General features: G+C 43.7%; 1 protein-coding gene across 2 annotated transcripts in view; it reads right to left on the bottom strand.

Moving 5' to 3' along the window:
* Nucleotides 1–22,190, bottom strand: part of LOC115096615 (collagen alpha-1(XXVII) chain B-like) — a 514,116-nt gene that overhangs the window by 337,604 nt on the left and 154,322 nt on the right. For both annotated transcript variants that reach the window (XM_029611498.1, XM_029611499.1), the window contains exons 8-10: nt 20,508–20,552; nt 19,910–19,963; nt 2,192–2,236 (exon numbers count right to left, since the gene is read on the bottom strand). In XM_029611498.1, coding sequence (XP_029467358.1) covers nt 2,192–2,236; nt 19,910–19,963; nt 20,508–20,552 — 144 coding nt within the window. The remainder of the gene's footprint in view (nt 1–2,191; nt 2,237–19,909; nt 19,964–20,507; nt 20,553–22,190) is intronic.

The following is a 22,190-nucleotide window of genomic DNA, read 5'->3' as shown; positions in this document are numbered from 1 at the left end:
AGGAAGGAAGACTCAGAACCAATGTCAGGAAGTATTTCTTCACGGCGAAGGTGTTGAAATCCTGGAATGCCCTTCCGGAGGAAGTGGTGAAGACCAAAACTGTGAAGGATTTCAAAGGGGCGTGGGATAAATACTGTGGTCCATAAAGTCTAGAAGATGTGAATAAAGAGAAGAGGCATGGGGGTGGCTTGCGGGAATGTCGGCTACTACCTGGAGATTAATATCCTTATTCAATAAACATACACATGGTTAATGCAACTCCAACATTGCTCTATGCATCAATGGCAAGAAGAAATGTGGAAAAAAGGATTTGCATCCACATAAAAGCAGAGGAGTAGCTTGCTTGTTATGGCGGTTACTACCCCAAACCAAAAATGCCTGATACTTCACTTTCAATGCATATCCAGCATGGCTCTCTGCTTCAATGGCAGGGGGAAAGAAGAAAAGATTTATATTCAGACAACTACCAACAAGGTCTGAATTACATAGTCTGGGTAAAACAAATAAGCATGGGTGTAGCTTGCTTGTTACTACCCTGACTCAAGCCTGATACTTCACTTAGAAAACATATCCAGCGCAGCTCACTGCTTCAATGGCAGGGGGTTGAAGAAAAGAGGATTTGTATTCAAACAATCAACAAGTACTGAGTTGCACAGGCTGGGTCAACAAGCGTGGGAGTAGCTTGCTTATTACAGTGGTTACTACCCCAAACCAATTAGCTAGATACTTCACTTACATGCAGCACCAGCACTGATATCTATGATGGCAGAGGTGGAAAGGAAATAGAACCAAAAAAGTTATTTAAAGGGACAAGAGTAACAGAAAAGTATGAAAAAAAAATGTGTGAAAGCTTGCTGGGCAGACTGGATGGACCGTTTGGTCTTCTTCTGCCGTCATTTCTATGTTTCTATGTATTGGGTGTATCCCAAATTGAGAGCTGGATATAAGAATCCTGAGCCTGATATACATTTACTGGTACAACAGTCCTCATAGTATTCACTCTGTGATACCAGTTTGCCTGACCTGTTTCCTGCTTGTTCCTGTTGTGTCCTGGTTTCTGCTCTGGATCATGCTTGGTTCTAGCTTCCTAACTTCCTGCTTCCGCTTGATAAGGTCTGGCAGCACCTACAACCCAGTGTCTATTCTGCAGGGAACAGCAGCTGCTTCAGACAGAAGAATGTCTGTTCCAGAGTGCTGGCCTCTCTGAGGTACGTATGTGTGGTATCTATTCTTGGCCTTCAGTGGAACAGCCCACGACACTGGTCTAAAAAGAGCAATGCTGCTTTTTCCTGGATATAATTGTTACTGTTTAAGTCCTAGGAGTTCATGCTGTTTTGTTATGGCACATTTTGCTTCTGGCTTAAAGGTATTCTTGGCAAGCTGTGATAGCTTTTATTGGGTCAATGTAGATATAATAAAAAAATATTGTATGTAAGCTATGAGACAATATAGATCCCATCATCAGATGTGAATGTCTCTGCTCTGACAGCTGAAGAAGAGATCTATGTTATGTCAAAGCTTTTTTACAATATTTTTAGATAACTTTTATGCTGATCCAAAAAGGATTCAAAATCTGCCAAAAATCCCACACTGGGTATGGATGAAGTTATGTTCTATGTAAAATTTATTTTATTATCTGGTGACAGAGAAATTTGTGAAAACAAAAGGAACAAACCAAATTGGCACAGAAGTGATGATACCCTTGATATGAAACTGGCAGATCATTATTGATAGTGTAAGAGTTAACTGGAATGGTGTATCTCCTTGAGTCTTGCAATGTTCTTGGTGCACATTAGAAGGACAGCAGGAACACAGTTACAGCCTGGTCTGTGTTTTTACATGATCCAGTGGGGGCATGGACTTAATTATCAAAATCTCAGAGTTGAGGAGTCTTAAGTATCTAGGCAAAGCTTCTGTAAAAAAGGAAAAGACGAAAAGAGATGTTAAACGTAACATCCCCTAGTCCTCAGGTTTGATGGGGTACCTCGTTAGTCTCCATGGAAAAATTGGCCATCCTAATGTGAGAAAAGATTTAATGTTTTACTTTCTGACTTGCTTGGGGTTTCCAAATGAGGGGGCATAGGATTAAAAAGGACTAAACAAATAAGAAAAATCAGCCTTTGTCTTTATGCGAAGTGTTTTGTGATTAAATAATTAAAGGGTATAGATAAAGAAATGATCCCTTACTCACCCGACTGCCTTTAGCACCAGCTTTTCCTACTGGTCCAGGAAAACCCTTAAACAAAAGGGAAAATAAAGAAAGGCAAATTTAGAGAGGCTCTATTTTAAGTTTAATGCCAACAGTTAGGGCTAATCGGTACTCAGGTGAGTTTCCAAATCTTTTACAACCGTGATACAATAGACGCTAGAGACCCTGGTCTTACTAAGTTGAGTATGTTACTAGTTAAAAGAACAAGTCAGCATTAATGCACAACTGGAGGAAGCTGAATGTAAGTCAGTATGTAACCTACTATTGAAAAGACTGGAATAACCCAACTAAAAAGCTCACTGCCCTGGTTCTAGTAAGAGAATACAAATTGAACTAAGAAACAAAAAATCCAATACATTCACCTCAACAGCCCGAAACAAAAGTGCCATGGACGAGTAAAAAGATATATGAAAAAGTGACAAAAACAAAATGCACGTGTGAAAGGGATTTATCTATTGGTTCTTTATTTCTTTTTTTAATTTCTTCAAGAGCATTCATAGATGTAGTCTAATATGTTTGGGATATGAATCTCTATTCTTTAGCTGCTTTTTATATACCGGTAAATGTAGCCCCGAAGACTTTTTGTCCTCCTGCTTGCAAATGTGAAACCTTTTATTGTTTTAAAAATTACATAAACAGCCATTGCACTTAGAAATTTGTATTTTAAAAACAAAGTTATATTTCTGTCACAATTCTATCATATTTACAAAACATAAGCAGTAATCTTACTTTAACAAATAAGCAAAGCACCTACATAAAGTTATAAAAATTCTAATGCAGTTGTTCCCACTTCGATCCTAGAGGAGCCCTTGGCCACTGTAGTTTTCAGAATATCCACAATGAGCAAATCTGATATCAGAAACAGCAACATTGAAAAACCAGTATGAGAACATTTCAGCTTTCCAGGACATCTCTGAAGGACCTTAAGGGTGAAAAGCTGAATTAGTCCTTACATTGTGCTTATTCAGGCCTATGGAGGTGACATCACAGCCCACTACTAGTGTAAATGGATTTATCTATGCTCAGATTATCTTGTCATCAATTTCTCTCACCCAGCACAATTGTCATTTAGCCTCATTCATAGACCCTGGTTTCCTGCAGCAGCTTTTTCAAGATTCTACAGCAAGAGAGCAAATTCTGTGGCAAATTTTTCTAAATTCTATAATTAAGTGGCAAATTTGTATAAGTTTACATAAAAATTCACATCTCTCACTATTAAAAATGTCTATTTATTGAAAAACTTTCCTATTGTTTTTAAACTATATATAAATACAAAATGTACCAAGTACAATAATCCACTATTTATCAAATAAAGACATAAGTTACAAACGTAACTATGAAATGTCAGTTGTGTTTTGAATTAAACTACAGTGAAGTCATCTTTTTTATATATTTTCTTGAGAAAGTCCTTGTCTTTCTGAATATATGAACTTATGTATGGTAAAAATGACCTTGGTGATAGCAGTTAGTCATGCTGTTAATTACACAGAAAAATACGTGTGCTTATCTTGGACACACATAACAGACATGAAAAGAAGTTGAATTAGCACAAGTCTGAAACTTGGCAGCAGTAGTGCAAGTCATCAAGGCTTCTTTAAATTGAAATTATTCCCAGCTCTGTGGGACCAGTGTTCCCTCTAATTTTTGAAAGGTAATTTTCAAAAGTATTTACACGTTTAAAAGTAGTATATATCATAGCAATTTTCAAAAGCCCATTATTTGCATAAAATGTTTTGAAAATTCAGCCTTATGGAGGACATTTTCAAAGGAGTTCTATACATAAAAGTTTCAATTTTCAAAAGCCCATTTATGTGCTCAAATTCTTTTGAATATGGTAATATTAATATCCTGTGTATGCAAAAATTTTCTTTTGTGCAACTTTTTATAAAGTGTGCTACAAGCCAGTATATGAAAATATTTGGATTTCTTGTTTGCACTCTGTTTTGCTGTGGGCACATGGTTCACAACCTGTATGCACATGTACACACATACAGCTTAGAAGGAACACTATGTGGTACACCTGCAATTACAGATTTCCAAAACACATATAAGTCTTTGTAGCTGGTTTATGTTCAGCCATATATACAAGTGAATGAACATTTGTATAAAGACGTCCCTTTAGAAGAATTTCATCACTCCATCCAGGAATTAGACCAAAATCATCTTTGGTTTTATTTAAGAGATCTTTGCAGGATTAAGCATTCTGACTGCTTTCTTTGTCCATTCCAATCTTACTCCTCCCTGTTCCCTTCAGGAGAGGAGTGATGATGGTGGGAGCTGGATTAGGGAACAGTGCATTTTCTCTGTGTGCTCTAGCCTCATCCTCATTCCTCTCTTTGCCTGTTCCTTGCAGGTTGCTTGTGAAAGGGAGGGCAGGAGCAGGAAGCAGAGAGAGAGCCAAGACTAAAGGCAGGCAGGCACCCTGTAGCTTTCTTCAGATGACTGAATTAGGAGGTGGGGGATTTTCAGGTTTGTTGATTGTTGGGTAGGTTATAAATTATGCCATTTCTTTCTCCCCAGGCCACAGAAGCAGGGGAGGCTGAGGGCACTGGCATAACTAGGCTGATATTATTACTCCCTTTCCATACTGTGCTCTTTACTCCTCAATGTCTTCTCTGTCCTTTGTATTCTCCCTCCCCCTTCCACTCCCATCCACCTGTATATTTATCAACCTCCTGAACTGCACTTCATGCATGCATCTGACAAAATGGATTCTTGTCCTTGAAAGCTTATGCCTCAATAGATTTGTTAGTACATAGTATATAGCAAATGTTGCTTACCTGATGTAACAGGTGTTCTCACAGGACAGCAGGATGTTAGTCCTCACAAATGGGTGACATCGAGGATGGAGCCCACCACGGAAAACTTCTGTCAAAGTTTAAACAGAACTTTGACTGGCCCCTACTGGGCATGCCCAGCAAGGCACTGACCCTGCAGCCAGCAGGGGTCTCCCTTCAGTCTGATTTTCAAAGCTACAGGCAGTGCCTAAAAAGTAAAAACAAAACAAACCCAACACCGTGGGGTGGCGGGCGGGTTTCGTGAGGACTAACATCCTGCTGTCCTGTGAGAACACCTGTTACATCAGGTAAGCAACATTTGCTTTCTCACAGGACAAGCAGGATGGTTGTCCTCACAAATGGGTGAGTACCGAGCTGAGGATGTCCTGACTTGCACCAAATGCACCCAATGACGTGCAACAGGCACAACAACTGGGGTGGTATTTGGTAAAGGGCATCCGCACTCTACCGGGAAGGTGGAAGGGTGTTGCTACATCACGTTGGAAAAAGGTTACGCAAGACAGATTGGCCGAAGATGGAGTCCTGTCTTCCAGCTTTGTCCAAACAATAGTGGGCTGCAAAGGTATGGAGAGAACTCCAGGTTGCAGCTTTGCAGATGTCAGGAAGCAGCACCGATCGAAGGTGTGCCACTGACGTCGCCATGGCCCTCACAGAGTGTGCTTTCACACGGTCTTGAAAAGGAATGCCAGCTTGCTGATAGCAAAAAGAAATGCAGTCCGCCAACCAGGAGGAAAGAGCCTGCTTACCCACAGGATGTCCTAACTTGTTAGGATGGAAAGAGACAAATAATTGAGTGCTCTTCCTGTGAGCAACTGTACGGTCTAGATAAAAAGCTAGAGCTCGTTTGCAGTCTAGGGTATGCAGAGTCTGTTCCCCGGAGTTGGAGTGGGGCCTGGGAAAAAAGATAGGTAGTATGATGGATTGATTAATATGAAACTCAGAAACTACCTTAGGTAAAAATTTAGGGTGAGTGCGGAGTACCGCCCGGTCCTGCAGGAGCTTAGTGTAAGGCTGATAGGTAACTAGGGCCTGCAATTCACTAACCCTGCGAGCTGAAGTGATAGCCAAAAGGAATAACACTTTCCATGTGAGATACTTTAATTCACAGGAGTGTAGAGGTTCGAAAGGAGGTTTCATTAGACGACCAAGAACCAGGTTAAGGTCCCAAGATGGGGCCGGAGGACGTAAGGGTGGCTTCAGATGGAGCAAGCCTTTAAGAAAACGTGTTACCAGGGGTTGTACTGAAATAGGGACACCCTGTACACCTTTATGGAAGGCGGCTACCGCACTGACATGCATCCTAATGGAAGAGGTCTTTAGACCGGATTCTGATAGGTGCCATAAATAGTCCAAGAACTTAGAGATTGGACAGGAAAGGGGATCAAGGGACTGAGAAGTGCACCATGATGTGTACCTTTTCCATTTATATGAATAGGATCTTCTGGTAGAGGGCTTTCGTGAAGCTATCAGGACACAAGAAACCGAATCCGAAAGGTTAAAAGGCTGAAGGACTAACCTTTCAACATCCATGCCGTCAGGGACAAGGCCTGGAGGTTGGGATGGAGGAGGCATCCGTCGTTTTGAGTGAGCAGATGCGGATCCGTTCCCAGAGGGATGTGCCTGCGGATGGAGAGATCCTGGAGTATGGGAAACCACACTTGGAGTGGCCAGTGGGGTGCTATCAGGATCATGGTTCCTCCGTCTTGGCGTAGCTTCACGAGAGTCCTTGACAGAAGAGGAAGTGGAGGGAATGCATAAAGCAGACCTGTCGTCCACTTGAGGGAGAAGGCATCTCTCGGCTGAAAGTGTTGGCTCCGAATGAGAGAGCAGTAATCGTCCACTTTGTGGTTCTGAGGGGACGCAAAGAGGTCTATGCGGGGAAAACCCCACTTGTGAAACAGAGAGGTCACTACCAGAGGATCGAGTGACCACTCGTGTGGCTTGAAGACACGGCTCAGCTGGTCTGCCAATACATTGTCTACTCCCGGCAGGTAAGTGGCCCTGAGGTACATAGAGTGGGAGAGGGCTTCCGCCCAGATCTGCGCAGCTTCCTGACACAGAAGGAAGGAGCCTGTGCCTCCCTGCTTGTTTATGTACCACATGGCCACTTGGTTGTCCGTCTGGATTAAGATTATCTGATGGAATAGATGATCTTTGAAAGTTCGGAGTGCATAGCGGATTGCGCGAAGTTCCAGGAAATTTATCTGGTGTTCGGCTTCCTCTTTGGACCATAACCCTTGGGTTTGTAATTCGTCCACATGGGCTCCCCAACCGATGTGAGAAGCGTCGGTGGTTAGGATTACTTGCGGATCCGGTGGAAGAAAAGGTAAGCCCTGAAGGAGGTTGACCTGAGTTGTCCACCAGATTAAGGATAGGCGCAGGGCCTGTGTGACTGTGACTATGAAGGACAGAGGCTGAAAAGCTTGAATCCATTGGTGTCGTAGAGTCCATTGTGTTACTCTCATGGCTAGTCGGGTCATGGGAGTGACTTGAACCGAGGATGCCATGTGTCCTAGGAGAATGAGGAACTGGCGAGCCATGGCAGTGTTTTGAGACTGGAGCTGGCAAGCCAGGGATATTAGGGTGTGGACTCTCTGAAGAGGAAGGTAAGCCTTTGCCTGCAAGGTGTCCAAGTCTGCTCCAATGAAGGATAAGGTTTGAGACGGGACTAAGCAAGATTTCTCGTAATTGACAAGAAACCCTAAGGAAAGGAGTGTTTGAATTGTCAATTTTAGGGAGGATTGAGCTATGTGTTGGGAGGAGGCCCTGATTAGCCAATCGTCCAGGTAGGGGTAGACGTGGACACCTTCCTTCCTTAGGAATGCTGCTACCACTACGAGACATTTGGTAAAGACTCGTGGGGCGGAAGCCAGACCGAAAGGTAGGACACGGTATTGATAATGGTCGTGGCCTACAAGAAACCGCAGATATTTGCGATGGGATTGTGTGATCGCAATGTGGGTATAAGCGTCCTTGAGGTCGAGAGAGCACAGCCAATCCCCCTTTTGCAAGAGAGGGAGCAAGGCGCCCAGGGTTACCATCTTGAACTTTTCTTTTTGCAGATACTTGTTGAGGGCCCGAAGGTCCAGAATTGGACGTAGCCCCCCTGATTTCTTTGGTATTAGGAAGTATCTGGAATAGAATCCTTTTCCTTGTTGACAAGGAGGGACGGGTTCTATAGCATTTGATTGTAGAAGAAGGGATACTTCTTGATGTAATTGAGTGAAATGGCTGGTTAGACTCCATGCCTGAAGGGGCGGGGAGTCTGGCGGAAGTGTTATGAAGTTGAGGTGGTAACCCTGTGCGATAATTGCTAGCACCCACTGATCTGAGGTGATCTGTTTCCAACGGTGTAAGAAGTGGAACAGTCGACCCCCCACAGGGATGTGTGGAAGAGGGAGATGGCATGTGCTCAATACAGGGAAGCAAAGGCCCGCCGTAGGCCCAGGAGGTGGGGCTACAGTAGGTCTTTGCTTTCTCGGCTGACGAGGCTGAGGCCTGTTAGAGGACCGTGCAGGACGAGCCCTAGTTGACGGAGGGTAGTAGCGACGTGGTCGAAAGAATGACTTCTTAGAGTCCTTCTTTTGCGGTTGCTTGGAGGTCACCTCAGGTGGGACAGATGAGAGTTGTTTCAACGTCTCATGGTGGTCTTTTAACTCTGCCACAATCTGTTGAATTTGCTCTCCAAACAAATTGTCGCCTAAGCAGGGCAAATCAGCAAGACGATCTTGGACTTCTGGGCGAAGGTTGGATGACTTTAACCAAGCCCAACGTCTGGCTGAGATGGCTGTGGCTGAAACCTTCGTGGAAGCATCGAATATGTCATAGGCAGTCCTAATCTCGTGCTTCCCAGCCTCAAATCCCTTGTGAAGAAGTCACAAATCCCTTGTGAAGAAGGGCTTGAAGCTGTGGTTGGTATTGGTCCGGCAACGTGTCAGCATAGTCTTGCATCTGCTTAAAGATGGCTCTGTTGTATTGAGTCATGTAAAGTTGATATGAAGCTATGCGTGAAATCAACGTAGCTCCATGATACACTTTCCGTCCTACACTATCCAGGAACTTGTTGTCCCTGGTAGGTGGGGTAGAAGAGTGCGGCTTAAGACGCTTGGCCTTCTTCTGCGCGGACTCAACCACAACAGAGCGATGATCCAGTTGAGGCTTTTGGAAACCTGGTGCTGACTGGACAAGGTATGTGGAGTCAGCTTTCTTGTTAACTGGTGGCACCGATGAAGGAGATTCCCAGTTTTTCTTGAGCAGATCCAAAAACACCTGGTGTATAGGGATGGAAGCGATGATTTTTGGAGCATCCAGAAATTGAAGTAGTTCCATCATCTGGTGTCTATCATCAGCTTCAGATTGTAGTTGAAAAGGTACAACTTCTGACATTTCTTTCACAAAATTAATGAAAGATAGATCCTCAGGAGGAGATCTTTTTCTACTCTCTGTAGGAGATGGTGGCGAAGGCAGATCTGTGTCAGAAGAGGTATCATCATCATCACCCCAGGTATCGTAGGGATCATGTGTGGCTTGTAGCCCTGATGGACCTGGCTGAGGCTCTGAAGGCATCGATGGAAACCGAGGTGGAATCGGTGCAGTAGGTGGAACCAGAAATGGCATCGATGGCTTCGGTGCTGCCGATGGAATCGGTGCCTGGCGCGGAATCGATGGAGCCGAAGGATAAATCGGTGGAGATATACCAGAAGGTACCGATGGAACTACCCCAGAAGGGGGAATTCGAAACGGTGTTTCTCCTGCCGATGAAAAACCAGTCGGAGACGGTGGTGTTGTCGATGGCACTGGAATCACCGATGGAAGGGCCGTCACGAGTGCCTCCATGCGGCTCAGTAGCGGTGCTAGCGCTTGTATCAACGGCTCGGTGGTCGGTTCCCTCCTCGGTGGCGAAGCCGGTGCCGGTGTCGGTGCCGGGGGCGGCACTGGAACCGGTGCCGGAGACGGTGCCGATGGAGGTTGTAATTTCTTCATCGCTTTCTCGATGGCCTCCTGGACCAGCCGGTCCAGTTCTGCCCGGAGACCAGGGGTAACCATACCCGGCTCGACGGGAGAGGGAGGCTGAGGCAGGGCCGGAGGGACCACCGTAACCGGTGGGATCACGGCCCCCACACCCCGAGAGGGTGAGGGTTTCCTCGATGCCGGCGAACGAGACGTGGAGGGCATCCGGTCTGTTCGCGGCTTCTTTGTCGGTGGCTCGGCTTGAGCAGAGGTCGATGGCTGTGGATCCTCGACAGGCCGAGACTTATGCCGTCGATGGCGGTGCTTTTCTTTCCGATCCCCTCGCCCATCCGGGGAAGGGACGGGAGTCGACGGCCGAGAAGCGATCGATGGCGGACGGTCACCGGAGGGTTGACGATGATGGTACAACTTCGACGGTGCCGGTTCCGATGACGTCGATGCTATCGATGGCGTTGGTGCATGGAAGAGGAGCCCCATCTTCTCCATCCTGGCTTTGCGACCCTTGGGTGTCATTAAGGCACATTTGGTGCAAGTCAGGACATCATGCCCACTACCCAAACACATTACACAAACCCTGTGGGGGTCTGTGATGGACATAGTCCGGGTACAATCCGGACAACGACGGAACCCCGTTGCCATGGCTGAAAGCCAAAATTTAGGCTGGGGATCGGTAAGTGCCCACAGGCCTCAAGGGCCAAAATCGACGGCAGTCGATGGAAGAAGGCAAAAAACTTACCGGGTTCCGTAAGATGACTAAAAAATTTGTCGAAGGGAGACCCCTGAGGGGCAAATTTTCTTAGGAAAGTAATTTCCAAATTCCTGTCAGGAACGTGGTTAGAGAGCTCCTTTCACCGCGTGGCAACTGCTGCGCGGAAAAAAGAAGACTGAAGGGAGACCCCTGCTGGCTGCAGGGTCAGTGCCATGCTGGGCATGCCCAGTAGGGGCCAGTCAAAGTTCTGTTTAAACTTTGACAGAAGTTTTCCGTGGTGGGCTCCATCCTCGATGTCACCCATTTGTGAGGACAACCATCCTGCTTGTCCTGTGAGAAAGTATAGTATATAAAGTGTCAGCCTCTGTCATTTTTACAATTAATATATATGAGAAAGATCTAATACATTGAAGGACGTGCATGCAAATTTATGTATTTCATGAATACTTATTATATATATATCCTGAAAGTCAGAATGGCTAGGGGTTTCTCTAGAATCCGGTTGGGGACTACTGTCCTAATGTAAATGCCTTTAAGAGACATATCCCAGTAACCCTGACAAGGATATATTTGTCCTTTCTAGTAGTTAGTTTTCTTTATACAACACCCAGATTTGGGGGATAGAATCACTCAGCTATCAGGAGATCAGAGCTTCAAGTGCCACATACACTTAGGCAGACTAAGAAGCATGAGAGCAACTATGATGATCGTAAGCTGCATGTGTTAATAAATGCGCTTAGTTCAATATCAAGTCTTGGTCCTGATTTCTGAAATACACTAGAACACTACAAAATCATGCAGCAACAGTCGAAAACATACTTCTTTATACTGTCAGATTCACACAGCTAAAGCAAGAAACACACATTCCCATACTGCCAGCCAATGTAACGCAAGTACATCAAGAAACATTCTCACACAAGTGCTGCAGGATAGCACGTTTGCTTACTGTAAATGGTATTACCTGTAGACAGCAAGATGAATTCACCTTGACATGTTAGGTGACATCATCCAATGGTGCCAAACAGACCCCTCTCTCAGTTTATAGAGCTTTTGCTCTACTGAGCATGAACATTGCCTCATGAGCAATTCAGTCAATTTTGGAGGCAAGTCTAGTTAGCTAGTTGCCTTTTCAGGGAAGGGGGCTGGTACTTAGCATGATTAATTCATCCTGCTGTCTATGGAGAACTATAGAGAACACCATTTACAGTAAGCAAACTCGCTTTCTCCGTTGGCAAGTGGGGCTGAATTAGCCATGGCACGTGGGGATTCCTTTAGAGATGTGAATCTGAACCAGAATGGGTTCGGATTCCGGTTCCAATTCACATGTGGGGTTTTTTTCATCGGGCTCGATCGCGGTTTTGTTTATCGGCTGCGCCCGAGCCGATAAACAAAAAACCTACCCCAGCCCTTTAAAACTAATCCCTTTGCTTCCCCCACCCTCCCAACCCCCCCAAAAACATTTTACAGGTACCTGGTGGTCCAGTGGGGGTCCCGGGAGCGATCTCCCACTCCCGGGCCGTCGGCTGCCACTAATAAAAATGGCGCCGATGGCCTTTGCCCTTACCATGTGACAGGGTATCTGTGCCATTGGCCGGCCCCTGTCACATGGAGGGAGCACTGGATGGCCAGTGCCATCTTAAAAAAATCAGAAAATAGCATATATAAACAAATAAGATACACATCTAAACGTAAAAAACTCATATGAAGAATAAACAAACTAGGTATACATGACATATCAAAACAGCCTATCATTAAAATTAGGCTTAACTCATTCCAGTAGCCTAAATAAAAGTCTGATTTAAAAAATGGGTTTTCATCTTCTTAAATAATTTAAAACAGACTTTCTTAGAGTTTCTCATAAAATATTCCATGCTGCTGAACTGGCCACAGCAAATAGCCTTTCCTTTGTCTTGGCCAGGCACACCACTCATGTCGATGGAACACCCAAAAGACATTGTCCAACGGATTGCAGATTCCTCTCTAGACTATAGATTTTAAGTAAGGCACTGAAACAAGAGGGTGTTTCATTATTCAGAGCCTTGTGAACCAACATCAGAAATTTAAACATGATCCTCCACTTAACAGGCAACCAGTGTAAGCTATACAGTACTGCAGTTACAGTGAGAAGAGCCTGTTAGAACTCAGCCATCGAATTCTGTAGAGCTTTTAGGGTAGTTGATGGTAAACCTAAATAAACTGAATATCAATACTCAAGGCCTATTAAAATTAGGGTTTGAAGTACAATCCTAAAATTGTTTAGTGATAAGAAAGACTAAGATATGCAACATCCAAAGTTTAAAAAATGAGGCTTGGTCTAAGTTTTTAATCTGGGCATTAAAATTCAAATTCTGATTAAAAGTAACCACAAGATTCCAAACCTCATTTAAAACTGAGATGTTGCAATTCTCAAAAGATATACAGTTTGGTCCTACTTGATCGGATGCATGACTGTACCAGATAATCTCAGGCTTTCCTAAATTTAATGCCAACTTGTTGACAAACCATGTCTTAATAGTATTGAGATAGATTGAGACTAGCCCCAGAGTGGTTCGTAAATTATCAGCAACAGGAAAAAGAACTAGATATTGTAGCATATATCCTTATTGTAAACAGAGACCACTCAATAGTCTACAGATTGGGTGAATATAAATATTAAAGAGGGTTACTGAAAGTGTAGATTAGGACTCAACAGATGGAAGCAGAAATCAATCAGATGTCACATAATTTGACAAGACCTACAGTATTCTAGAACTCAGCCTCCAGTACCAATTAGAAGGATATATTGGTCAAGGGTATCAAAGGCCACCAATATATCTAGTAAAAAAATTCAGTATTATTATCAAAGCCATGCTGGAAAATGTCAAGACTTGAAAGTAGGAGAGATTCAGTGCTATATATGGGACAAAATCAAATTGAAAAGTATCAATATTATATTTTTCTAAAAAATCATGTTAAATATAGACTTCTCTCTCATCTTAGCCACAAAAGAGATGGATGAGATCAGACAGTAATCATGTGGATTGGCACTATCAAGTTGGGGTTTCTTAAAAAGGGGGCATACTGAGGCCCTCTTTAAACAATTAGGTAGGAGGCCCTTACATAAACAGGCATTAACTATAACAGCCAATGAACTGAAGATGGGTCTGTAGCCAAAATTTTCAATAAATTGGTGTCTCACAGGTTCAGTAGACAATTTGTGGAGTTCATGATTTTAACATAATCCAAGATTTCTTTCCTGGAGACCTGTTCAAATCAGTCCCCTCTAACATCACTGTTAGGGCATTACAATGTGCAACAGAGTCCCGCAAGTCAACTGGACAATGTTTGGTAACTACTATGCCCAGTTGGTTAGGACTGTAAGAGACAAAATAGTTATGAGGCCTGACAATGTGGCTGAGTTCTTTTTCTGTAATAAGCCAACATTCTTTTACAATCTAATGACTGAAGGGCTTGTGATCTTGTAAGCAAGTTTAGGGGTGCAGGGACTTGTCTGCTATAGGACACTTCCAGTTGCCCTCCCACTTTACTTCATGATACTAAGCTCAGGAAAAAGACAACATGGTCTCCTCAGCAACAGACTTATTAGATTTGGTAGGACTTAGCATTTTATTTATTTATTTATTTAGATTTTCATATTCCGCTTTTCAGACTTCACAGTGTACATCAAAGCGGAATACATAGTTATTTCCTTATCCGCACAAGGCTTACAATCTAAGGCCTGGATTTATCAAAATGCACTAAGGGGCAGATTTTAAGAGCCCTGCTCACGTAAATCCACCTGGATTTACGCGAGCAGGGCCCTGCGTGCCGGTGCGCCTATGTTCAATAGGCCTACCGGCATGCGCAGAGCCCCGGGACTCACGTAAGTCCCGGGGTTTTCCGAGGGGGGCGTGTCGGGGGCGTGTGGGGGGCGGGGCCGAGCGGCGCGCCGTTTTCGGGCGGGACGCAACGTTTCGAGGGCAGACCCGGGGGCGTGGTTTCGGCCCGGGGCGGTCCGGGGGCGTGGCCGCACCCTCCGGAACCGCCCCCGGGTTGCGTCTAGGCGCGCCAGTGGCCCGCTGGCGCGCGGGGATTTACTTCTCCCTCTGGGAGGCGTAAATCCCCCAACAAAGGTAGGGGGGGGGTTTAGACAGGGCCGGGGGGGTGGGTTAGGTAGAGGAAGGGAGGGGAAGGTGAGGGGAGGGCATTAGCGAATTCTCTCCAAGGCCGCTCCGAAATCGGAGCGGCCTTGGAGGGAACGGAGGTAGGCTGCGCGGCTCGGCGCGCACCGGCTACATGAAATCTATAGCCTTGCGCGCGCCGATCCAGGATTTTAGCGGATATGCACGGCTACGCGCGTATCTACTAAAATCCCGCGTACTTTTGTTTGCGCCTGATGCGCCTACAAAAGTACGCGAGGGCGCCCTTTTTGTAAATCTACCCCTAAATATCAATGGACTAAATATTGATGGACTCTCTACCTGGTAACATCAAGCTAGGTTGACAGAACATTGCACAAATCTCATCTTTGGGTGAGTGTCCTCACTCTGAGGGTCATCAAATCTTCACTTGAGATCACTGTTCTGTTCGTACGTCTCACTTTGAATGTCAAAATGGCCCCTAACCCCTACACTAATGCCTAAACCTCACCTCGAGTGACTAGGTGGGCCTCCCATAGAGATAAAAATACCTATCTAGTGGGAGAGCATTATGGCTAGTCTCTCTCAGTCTCTCTCTCTCTCTCTCTCACATATTGCATGAAAATGCACAGCCAAACAGGGGCTTGGCCGAGCACACTGTTCTGTATTGGCCTGAATGGTTGAACCCTTCAGTGGCAATTGCAACCTGCAGAGCTGCTTTCTGATTCCCTCGTCATGATGCCTGTCCTGCTTGCCTGCCTCTGCAGATCATCATAAAAGTAGGTAACAATTTTTAAAGCGGCAACTACAAACAAAGCTGAGCCTTGGTTCCCAGCGTGTCTGTTGTACTTGGCCACTCGGTAGCCTGTGGGAGGAGAGGCGGCCAAGCAGGGGACTCACTGTAGGGGAGAAAAAAAAAAAAAAAGAGTCTGCTGAGTGCAGAGATGTCAGTGAGGGGGGCTGCAGGGTGGACAGGGAAGCTGCAGCAGAGCTTTTTCCGAGGCAGCAGCAGGCTGGCAGCACACACACACACACACAAGCTGTGGAGTCTGAGGTAGGGCAGGGAGAGCTGCAGCTGGGGCAGGGAGGAGAGGAGGAGACCTATGGAAGGCAGGCTGCAGGACCCGCTCTTCAATAGCAGTGCAGCCTGCCGTGACACTCCCACTGGAAGCTCCTGAAGAGAGTGAGACATTGGTCTTCGGGTGAGGGAAGACTGCAACTTAAAGACAGCGAGAGACTAACCTGGGGAAGTGGGGGAAGACAGTGACTGAAAGACAGAGAGACTGAACACTGGTTTGGGGGATTTGATAGTGACTGGCAAGAGAGAAACTAGTCTGGAGGACGGGGAGGGGGGGGAGACTAGTGTGGGCAAGAGAGACTGATATGCAGGGAGGGGTGGCAGTGGCTGTTGACAGCGAGAGAGACTGATATGAGGGGAGGGGTGACAGTGGCTGTTGACAGCGAGAGAGACTGATATGAGGGGAGGGGTGACAGTGACTGATGCGAGCAAGAGAGGCTGGTCTGGGGAGAGGGGGTGACAGTGCTGGCCCTTTAGTAGGGCATGCTGGACGTTTGGCCTGGGCATCACCACCACCACCACCACCTATCCTGCTGCAGCAGATTCCATCCCAACTCTGCCTGAAGATATGTGGGAGAGAGGGAGAGAGAGAAAGTGAATAGGTGTAAGTGCATGTGAAAGCCTGTGTCACACCTGCACACATGCAATGATACACAGCCTGTGTATGTGAGAGAGAGAGGAGTGTGTATATGGGTGTCTGTACGAGAAGGAGTATGTGATAGATTCAACATGTATAAGTGTGTCTGAGAGAGAGGATAAAGTTTGTGATTTCCCTCACCTCCCCCCTATCCACAACAATCTCAGAGTGCTAGATCTGAAAACATCCCAGGAATGGAAAGATTTATTTATTTTTTTTTAATCTTTATTAGTTTTAATTTTTGGGTATGCTTGTTTCTGCTGTTTTTAAATATTTTATTAGTATTTTGGGAAATTTATAAAACATTTAAAAATTATATTGTATGTTCTATTCATCAGATGTTTTCATTAGCATGGTTTTACTATTATGACTCATGATTATATTGTTTGATGGTTTCGTGAAGAGTGGTAATGTTGCACTGCATACATCATCTGTTTTGTTGCGGTTTCCAGGTCACATTTCTATTTATGCTTTATGGCCTTTTTATACTGTATTTGTTTCCATACCTGTGGGAATATTCCGAGTAATCTTTCAGGTATTAAATGTCATCTGAATAAGATCATGTATATTTTCTAAATTTGTTGAGACAGTGCTATCAAACAATTTAACAAATAGCTTTGCTGGGTGGCTAGAACTGGCCAGGGCTTTATTGCATATAGGGGCCTTAGGAGTTTGTTTGCTTTTTTTTAAACGTCTTATAATCAAGTTGCCAGATAAATGTAATGTCAGGCAAAGGTATGCATGGTTAGACAAAATTTGAAATTTGTGTTGGAGCTATTTTGGCTTAGTTCTGCTGCTGATGTGTGATCCAGGGATACATGATTGGTAGAAAATTTAAAAATATCTATGTTCCATAGATGCAGCGTTTCTATATCTAGAGAATGCATATTTCTATATGTCTAAGGTCAGCACTGGAGTGGAGGGGAGGGGAATGAAATGTACATGGAAGTCAGGGGGAGAGAGAAAGTGTGCCCACTGCTGCTAATCTATGTCAATCGGGAATGAGAAGGTATCAAGAGTAACTCCAGAGAAAGAAAAGACTGTCACAGCTGTGATAAGTTCTGTCTGGAAGGTCAGTAGCCTGAAGGAGGCAACTGGAGCTGAGATAGAAGCTGTAGAATGTGACTGGTGAAAAACAATGCATCTGCGGAGCCAGAGGCAGGCATCAGGAAGAGCTGCTAACCTGCAGAGAGCTCAGTTCCAACTGAAGGAAGTTACAGGTCGCAAACTGTCCCAGGTATTCCTGGTAGCAAGGGACCAATGAGAGCAAGCAAGAGAAAACAGAGAGAAAAAACAAAACAGGAAAGATCCAATAAGGAGCTCAGAATCATTCAAAAGAGAGCCATCAGAAGGGAGCAATTCGACCTCTTCAGTTAATCCAAATTCAGCTGCATGTGTATTATCCAGTTCTCCCTTAAAAAAAATCACATAACCCCTATACTGTTTTCTTTACACTGGCTTCCCATTAAATTCAGAATCCAATATAAAATCCTGTCCATAATCCACTCACTCATACACAATCCTGCATCAACTTGGTTATGTTCTACCCTATGAATATATAAACCTACAAGACATTTAAGATCTTTAAACAAAAACTTATTAGATGTCTCTTCTGTCCACCTTGCAAGATTAGACATTACTAGGAAAAGAGCATTTTCATTTGCTGGCCCATTAATTTGAAACACCTTACCAAATACTCCGGCAAATCACGAATACAAAGGAATTTTTAAAAAACACTAAAAGCATATCTCTTTTCACAGGCATTTAACATCCCCGTGTCAGAACACACTTAACTTTTCTCTCCACCTCCACTCTTCACTTATACTTATGATCTTTTATTTTGTTCTTGTATTGTTTTGAATTTTGATTTTAATTTTTATTTATTTTAGTCCTTAAGCATTTTTATTTGCAAAATTTCAATTAATTTTATGTATTTTTATGTGAACCGTTTTGACCAATTTTTATTGAAAAAGCGCTATGCAAACAATTTTAAATAAAATAAATAAATAAATAAATGTAGAGAACCCAAATTGTGCAAGATCAATGAAATGACACAAGATGACAGCATAACAAACATATATACAAACATATAAATATATTGTGAAGGCAGAACAAATGTAGAAAATGAAAATGTATAATAAGGATGAAGATACCAAAAGATATCAATCAAGTTAAAAAAAGAGAAGATACACACCCATGCTGAAGCTCAAACAAAAACAAAAAAAAATAGAGGGGGTCATGAGGCAATGCCTGAGCGGGGACTCCACAGCTGCTCAGAAGAGTTAAAGCTCTATGCGCTAACAGAAGGGTCTATTTGGCGCAGTTGTTGGACATCACAGATGTGTCATGGCTAATTTCAGCCCTGCTTGTCGATGGAGAAACACACACACTTTCAAAATCATAAAACTACAGTAGGATACAAATACCCTGTAAGTCTCACAAAGCTACAAATGATCTTCCATGAGATTGCAAGGATCTCTTGCATGCCTGCATTTGGAGGGTTTAAGGGATAGCTGAAGGCATATTTTATACCTAATTACTGAATTGAAAAAAAAAATAGGAAGGGGAAATTTTCATATTACCTGCCTAGCTGCAAAGTCCATGGCTACTTTTTACCCATGGCTTTTTCTCCAATTTTCAAAGCAAAAGAATGCATCTATTTCTATTTTGAAAATTTCCTAAGGAAAAAGTATTCACAGAGAGTTGCACTTGCTTTTTAAGCAGATAGCTTTGAAAATCCAAAACAATGCATGTAATTTTCTCTCTCAGCCAAACTTCACCTCAGGAATGCAGGTAAGAATATGCAGGTTATGGAGCTATGCGCGTACTTTTACGCTCAGATTGAGCAAGTTTCAAAATACCAATTTACATAGGTAAAATGCTTTTTATTCATGGATCTCTTTTGTTAACTGCCACTTAAAGGCTCAATTTTCAAAGTGACTTATGTGCATAGAACCCTGTTTTATGCACATAAGTGGCACTTTGAAAATCTATTAGGGTGTTGTGGCTGTAAAATAATCCATGAAACCCTCATTTCATATCTATTTTCCCCACACTAGCAAGAGGCATTGCTGAGGGCAGAGGCATGGTGGGGAAAGCATTTACGCACACAGCTTTGATTTTCGAAAGTGTACGCATAAAAATGAACACAGGAAGGAGGTATAACCTTTTGTGCATGAACAGGGACAACCCGCAAATTTACAAAGGTGTATAAATCCACTTTGAAAATTCAGGTTGTTATAAAATTACCCTTCCTATAGCTTTTTTTTCTACATATGCAGGAAATTATTATAAATCAATGCAGTTTTTTTTTTTATTTTGGCACACTGGTGTCTATATTCCTATATTCCGTCCTCCTCTGTGCACACAGCACAGTTAATTCACTGCACCTGCCTGCCAGGATAACCTTTGACACCTGGGCTCCCTTCTGGTCCATGTTCTCCCTATAAAGAAGCAATCAATAAAAACATTAGATTTTTGACAAAATATTTCAGCTTTATAAAGATGAAGTATTGTTCCAAAGGACAAACGGAGAGTAAGAAAATGAAAAGGAGACACATTTAAGTGAAAAAAAAAATCTGAGAAAACTGTCAAACAAGGAAGCTCTGTCACCCTGCAAACCTCAAAGAGTCAATGGAAAGGTGCCAACCTGCCTCTTCTCTGCTGGAAGGGCTTATTTTACTGAGTAAAGGACTGACAGCATAGTTTTAAAGCAAATGGATACAATTACAAAGCCCTCTAACACGATGTCAAACAGCCATGCTATTCATCGCCTGCACAGCCAACACCAGGCTTAACCAAACACTGAAAGAAAGGATTGTCTATTTCGTAAGATAACATTAGTAATGAAATTCAAAGTAAAGTAGATCAGATTAAAAAAAAGAACTTTTTTGTAAATCTTGTAAAAACTCTAGAAAAAGACAAATAAAGTATTTTAACTTTTTTTTTACAACCTGAAAAGCTGTCATTAAACTTGGGGACACTAACCTGATCTCCAGGATGGCCTGGGGGTCCAGGGTAGCCTTTCTGCCCCTGTAAGAAATACAATCTTAAAGTGTATTAACAGTTTCTGGTTATCACTGAAAAGATTTTTACAGAGATGGAGTTTCTCTACTGAGTATCTCACCAGACCTACAAAATGCTCTTCTTCTGCCTCTACTGTAGAGAGAGGTACTCTGCATACATTGCGTATGGCACTTGAGAAAAGGATTTCTAAAAACCTTGGACTCTTCAAATGAGTAGTGGTGACTATGTTTTTACATGGCAAAGTTCAACATGAGAAGTCTTGTACAGATGACCATACTCTCTTATGACAAGATGATTGCAGTCAGAATGCAGGATATATGCAGTTCAGACAACCCAAAGAGCTCAGTTCCATAAATATGCCATAACACATTTATATTGACAGCTTTCATCAGTAAGTACCAAAAAAATAAGCAAAATGTATCTTTCTTGGATATAAAATCATATAAGAAGGTAAAGTTAATTATTCCATCTCAACTTCTGTAATGGGCTGATGGGCTTCCTTTTAAGGCTCACTAGGAAACTTCACATGGTAGAGATTGTGGCCCCTAGAGTGGCTTTGAACTGTTCAAGGAGTGAGTACTGCCCCCTCCTATGGATTGTATATTGGCTTCCAGTTCATATTTCAGCAAAGTTAAGCTATGACCAGAGCCATTGCTAGGTACTTAAAAGACTGTTCTATTTAGTCTCCCCTTAAGATTTTGATAATTAAATTCAACAATCACAGTCAGTCCCCCGTCGTCCCCCCCACCACTCCCCAAAAGAAACGACCCTGTAAAAAACACAAGAGGAACGTGCATTCATTTTGCATAAAAGTGTAAAACATAATGAATGACGATATTTGCGGTTTGTACAATGGTATGAACCAAAAACAGACCTCAGACGAATATACATGACAATTTTTGTGTATATTAATTTTCTTAAAAAAATAAAGCCAAAAAACAGGTCTCTGGTGGGACCAGGCCTTGGCCCAGCCTTAGATCAAATCCCATCATCGAGACCCCGGCTTAAGGCCTAGTCCCAGGCCCAAGGCCTGCTTCCAATCCCTGATGTCTGGGCCTAGGACTGTGTCCCAATGCCAGGGCAGTGGTAATTGGGACCTGGCCTCGGGCCTTGAAGTTGAGACCCAGGCCTGAGCCTGGCCATACAACAAAATGGCACTACATCACTTTGAAATGGTACTTTGACCCAGGCTTCAGTGACATGGATCCGGCCTTGGGCTTCAGTGACTGGGACCTACCTCAGCTGGACCCAGACATCAAGCTCAAGCTTAGGCCCAGGTCCAGGTCTCAGCAACCATGGCCCAGGATTAGGCAACTGAGATCTGGCATCTGGCTCAGGTCTACAGGCCTCTATTACTAGGACCTGGCCTCGGCTGGCCCCAACTTTAGATCCAGGTCTGAACCACTAAGCCAGGGCTGTTTTAAAGGGGCAGCTTCCAATCTTGGGAGAGCCTCTCTTAAAAAGGTAGTGTCCTCTTTGACAACTAATTCATTAAAGGAACTAGATCACAGGAGAACGGCACCCTGTTGTTTCCAAAGAAGCCTTAATGCAGCCCAGAATGGGGTGGCAGGTATGGGGATTTTCAAGGGGGTCCCTGCTACCACAGAGGAGACCAGTTACAGTAAAATGGTGTCCTGGAGTTAC

Source organism: Rhinatrema bivittatum, chromosome 8 (genome assembly GCF_901001135.1).
Source record: "Rhinatrema bivittatum chromosome 8, aRhiBiv1.1, whole genome shotgun sequence".
NCBI classification, from domain to species: Eukaryota; Metazoa; Chordata; class Amphibia; order Gymnophiona; family Rhinatrematidae; genus Rhinatrema; species Rhinatrema bivittatum.
The sequence above is the reverse complement of the archived record's forward strand: the minus strand, read 5'-3'. Positions and strand labels throughout refer to the sequence as shown.